The sequence below is a fragment of the Gossypium hirsutum genome, chromosome A06, assembly GCF_007990345.1.
Source record: "Gossypium hirsutum isolate 1008001.06 chromosome A06, Gossypium_hirsutum_v2.1, whole genome shotgun sequence".
NCBI classification, from domain to species: Eukaryota; Viridiplantae; Streptophyta; class Magnoliopsida; order Malvales; family Malvaceae; genus Gossypium; species Gossypium hirsutum.
Genome location: NC_053429.1, coordinates 37,932,471 through 37,936,726, shown reverse-complemented (window position 1 = coordinate 37,936,726; position 4,256 = coordinate 37,932,471). Strand labels below are relative to the sequence as shown.

Sequence of the window (4,256 nt, the reverse complement as noted above, 5' to 3'; positions counted from 1 at the left end):
TTTTTAGTTCATTTATCAACTCAAGTTGAAGTATTTATTCATGGTATAATGATTAATTTAACCCCTAATGTTTATCTCTTTTATCACTTTGGCTCTAATTCTTTTTTATCACTTTGACCCAAAGCTTTCAAAATTAAGTCAAATTACTTTTTTTTTTGGACAAAAAGTTGATTGAATGGTTAAATTTTTTACTGCACTAATGTAATTGTCTATGTGGTAGTTCAAGTGCATTTCATAAAAGTTTAATAATAATTATTTAAAAGTTTAACAAATTTCAAAAAATATAATTTTCTTTAAAAATATTATTCATGTTAACAATGAAGTACTAGTAGATTGTCATGCAAGTTGTCACATTAGTGTTAATTAAAATTTTAACAGTTTAGTGAGCTTTCCTATTAAAAAAAATACAATTTGACTAAATTTTAAAAGTTGAGGGTCAAAATCATCCCAATATATATAACATTTTGAAGTTTAGTGATTTAATTTGAAAATTGGATAACAATTAGAGTACTGTTGATGAAATTAACCTTATATATATTTAGTTAAGGTAATTTTTAACTTTTGAACTTAGCAACTATGTTCATTTTGATACTTGCACTTGTTTTAGGTTCACTTTAGTATTTGAATTTGGTAACTATGTTTATTTTGATTCTTATACTTGAATTTCGTCAAAATTTAATGATATGATACAAGTTGTATTATATCATTAAATTTTTATGTTTTCCTGATATAGGGGTCAAAATAAACTTAGTTAAGTTTAAATATAAAAACTGATAAAAAAATACATTAGTAAAATAAATATAATTACTAAATTCAAGAAATTAATCAGATTCGAACAAAGTTACCAAATTCTAAAGTTAATCTAGAAAAAAACCTTTAACAATTAAATTTTAAAAAAATTATCAAACTAAGAAATAAATATTTTTGTAAAGTGTAGACTAGGGAAGCAGGCATGTGGATGAGTCGGGAGCTACAGACCAAACTCCTCAATTAACCCGCCTTTGAAATTATTTGAGTTTTGTGACAGAAAAAGGAACAGAAAAAGAAAGAAAGCCACCCCCCCCTCTTCCCCATTTTCATTTGCACTGCTTATATCATATCCCTTCCTTGGTACAGTACTGCATTTGTTTTGTTCAGTCATCAGTCCATCAGTTTTTCTTCTTTAATTTATGAATAAAGAAAACCCAAAAAAGCAGCCATTGAAGACCTGGCCTTTTGTTTCCCTTTGAACAAACACAGAAAAGAACCCCCCGCCTTTTTTTCCTCTCTTCTTCACTGAAGAACAGCCATTGAAGATGCCTAGACCAGGTCCAAGACCTTATGTATGTGAGAGAAGAGCTTGGCACAGTGATAGACACCAACCCATTCGAGGTTCCCTCATTCAAGAAATTTTCAGGTCCCCTCCCCCTTCCCTTTACTTTCTATTTCTTTCATTCACTGTAGTCTTTATTATTATTATTATTATTATTATTATTATTATTATAATGCATTTTTTGTGTTTCTTTAGAGTTGTGAATGAGATTCATTGCTCAGCAACTAAGAAGAATAAGGAATGGCAAGAGAAGCTCCCTGTTGTTGTGTTGAAAGCTGAAGAAATAATATACTCCAAAGCCAATTCTGAGGTAAGAAAATATAAAGTTTCCTCCTCTTTTAAATGAAAAGAATGAACTTTGATAGTATTTTAAAGGCTTTTAAGATGGTTTTTTTTAATGATGAGGGGTTGGCATTTATTGCATAGGCTGAGTACATGGACCTTAAAACACTTTGGGATAGAACAAATGATGCCATTAATACAATCATTAGACGTGATGAGTGTAATGAAACTGGAGAGCTTCTTCAACCTTGCATTGAAGGTACTTTTTTTTTTTGTAATTGAAGCAAAAATATGTGCATTTGCAATGGGGTCTTTTTGTTGCATTTACCATTTATTTACTTTGTTTTGTCGGTTAGCTGCTCTCAATTTAGGCTGCACACCAAGGAGAACATTGAGGAGCCAACGAAATTGTAACCCGAGGTGTTACCTTAATCCGAGCACTCGAGAAGCCGACGACATTGCTCGAGGAAATCCCCTGGCTAACTCGCGTTGCATGACTCGTTGTTCCGGTTTCATGAAACCCGAAACCGTGAATGTGACTCATTTGGGGTTTGAATCTCAGAAACATACTAACTGTACCACTGACAAGTTTCCTTTTGTGTTTGAGAATGGTTCCCTTCCTATTAATAAGCCATGCTTACCTATAGAGAAGTATCCTCCTAGTTTATATTCAGTGTTTCCTCTTTTCTATGTAAACCGCCTTAGATACGAAGAGATGCAGCATGATCTCAGTGTCATCCCTAAGTTAGTTTCTAACACAGTAGAGCCTTCTAAGACGGGTTACATTCATAGCCTCCTGTTTCCCAATGTGGACTCTTCAAATAAGATGAAACACACAGGTGTAACGAATACTTCTAAGCCGCAAGAACTTGCCTGCGATCTATCGTTGCGATTGGGCCCTCTTTCAACACCTTCCCCGAGTGTTGGAACCAGTCAGCCTTATGAAATAGGAAAAACCGGTTCCACCTTTGATCTGACACCACAAATCGATAAAACTAAATCTTCTTTTCTTAGGAGCAAAAGAGACGATCCCTTGAAATCGTCTTCAAATGGATGTAGCATTGAGGGTGAAGATGTGACAATGAGGAAGGGAAAGACGGGTTACAGTCCGGCAGTGGATCAGCAATTTTGTTTGCCATCAAACCTTCCTTACAGTGATTTAAGTGGAAGAATGGAAAGTGCTGGATCCTAGATTGTCCTTAAAAGACCCCTTAACATGGCCTTGGTGAGTGTACATGTGCTGCTGAAGCTCTTTCCTTTTTTCTTTTTTCTGTTAATCTTTTTGTAGTTGGATAGCTATGTGTTGATGATCAATGTGTTGACAATGATTGCAAGAATGTGTTTTGTAATTATTTCGAGTGAGTTTCGATTAGATGAGCCAATCAGACACATAATGTTCAATCTTTTTTATGACCAATGTATCTTTTATTTTGTTTATGGTTACAGATTAATTCTTTTGGGATCCATAATTGTCTATTATAACAATATTATCTTTAGGTTTCAAAAGTTTAATGTGTCTTGTAATTGAACTCAACATTTGTTTCTATGATCTTCATTTTTTGATGAACTGTTCTTTGCGTCTGCTATCGTTTGCTCAGGTAGAAGTATTGTATAAGTTGCACCACAGGGTAGAATGCATTTTGATCATTATACTTTTAAAATGAGCACAAAGATCTCGTACAGTAAAAAATAGCACAATGGTGATTTATGAGTGGCTATATAACATCACTTTAAAGTGTCAATCTATTGTAGTTTTAACTGATGAATGGGTCCAACAATTTGGGTTAAGCTATAATTAAGTTACAAAATGACCATTTTATCTAATACAAAGAATAATTAAGTTGACATTATAAACATAGGCAATACCTGGGGTAGGTAGACCTTCACACTCCAATAAAAAGAATTGTTATTTAGTGATAAATGGTAAAGTTTTATTTTGTTTCGTTTAAATAAAAAATTTATTTGATCTCTTACAAAATAATAATAATTATAAATTAGTACATCTATTTTTAATTGTTATAAAATTATTATAGTTTTATTTGATAAAAACACCCTTGAAAACTACAAAGTGGTAATAGCATAAGAAAGTATATTTAAAATAGGCTTTTGTGTGACGAGTTCTCCTTAGTTGTAGTGTTGACACTTGTACAGTTTTAACTTTTATATTAACATATTGTCCATGTGGAAAAGTGGTTTATTTGCCCTTTATCCAGCCTTAAAACTTATCCGTTAGAAGGTATTTAATCTCATAAATGGGCTAAAGCTAATATTTAATGAACGAAAGTCTAAAGGGAGAAAAGGCTTTTGTTTGTATGGGGGACAAAGGTCACCGTGCAAGAAAACAAATATAACCATTATCACTTTAAGAGTCAATGTTCTTGAGGTTTCTTATGTGGGTCCCATATATTTAGTCAAATTAGGAAGGGTAGAAATAAGTAAGGAATGACTTTGGAGGGGAGGAGTGGTGCTTTTGCTTTATTTGAGTTCAAACTTCCTTAAATTTGATTTTGTTGTAAAAGTTAATAATTAATTATTTTATGATTGGAATAAATAATTTGAAATGATTTCAATTTGAGGTAATTTGATTTAAATAAAACTCAAATGATAAATTTAGATGACTTTATTGATAATTTATTTGAATTTAAATGGTTCAAATTCAAAG

General features: G+C 32.0%; 1 protein-coding gene across 2 annotated transcripts; it reads left to right on the top strand.

The window, feature by feature from the left end:
* The first annotated feature begins 965 nt into the window (after window positions 1-965).
* On the top strand, window positions 966-3,037 carry LOC107962926 (uncharacterized). Of its 2 annotated transcripts, none has more exons than XM_016899493.2 (4): window positions 966-1,396; window positions 1,508-1,622; window positions 1,739-1,853; window positions 1,951-3,037. In XM_016899493.2, exons 1-4 carry the CDS (start codon window positions 1,296-1,298, stop codon window positions 2,784-2,786), a joined length of 1,167 nt encoding a protein of 388 aa, XP_016754982.1. In that variant the 5' UTR covers window positions 966-1,295; the 3' UTR covers window positions 2,787-3,037. The 2 variants fall into 2 exon arrangements, with proteins under 2 accessions (XP_016754982.1, XP_016754983.1); XM_016899494.2 differs by having other exon boundaries at window positions 1,018-1,396; window positions 1,966-3,037.
* The last annotated feature ends 1,219 nt before the right edge of the window (window positions 3,038-4,256 follow it).

What these genes read in the sequence shown, in the direction of transcription:
- LOC107962926 (XM_016899493.2), top strand. Translation starts at nt 1,296, where the DNA reads ATGCCTAGACCAGGTCCAAGACCTTATGTATGTGAGAGAAGAGCTTGG. An exon ending in CTCATTCAAGAAATTTTCAG is followed by an intron (nt 1,397 to 1,507) that starts GTCCCCTCCCCC and finishes GTGTTTCTTTAG; the next exon opens with AGTTGTGAATGAGATTCATT. An exon ending in ACTCCAAAGCCAATTCTGAG is followed by an intron (nt 1,623 to 1,738) that starts GTAAGAAAATAT and finishes TTTATTGCATAG; the next exon opens with GCTGAGTACATGGACCTTAA.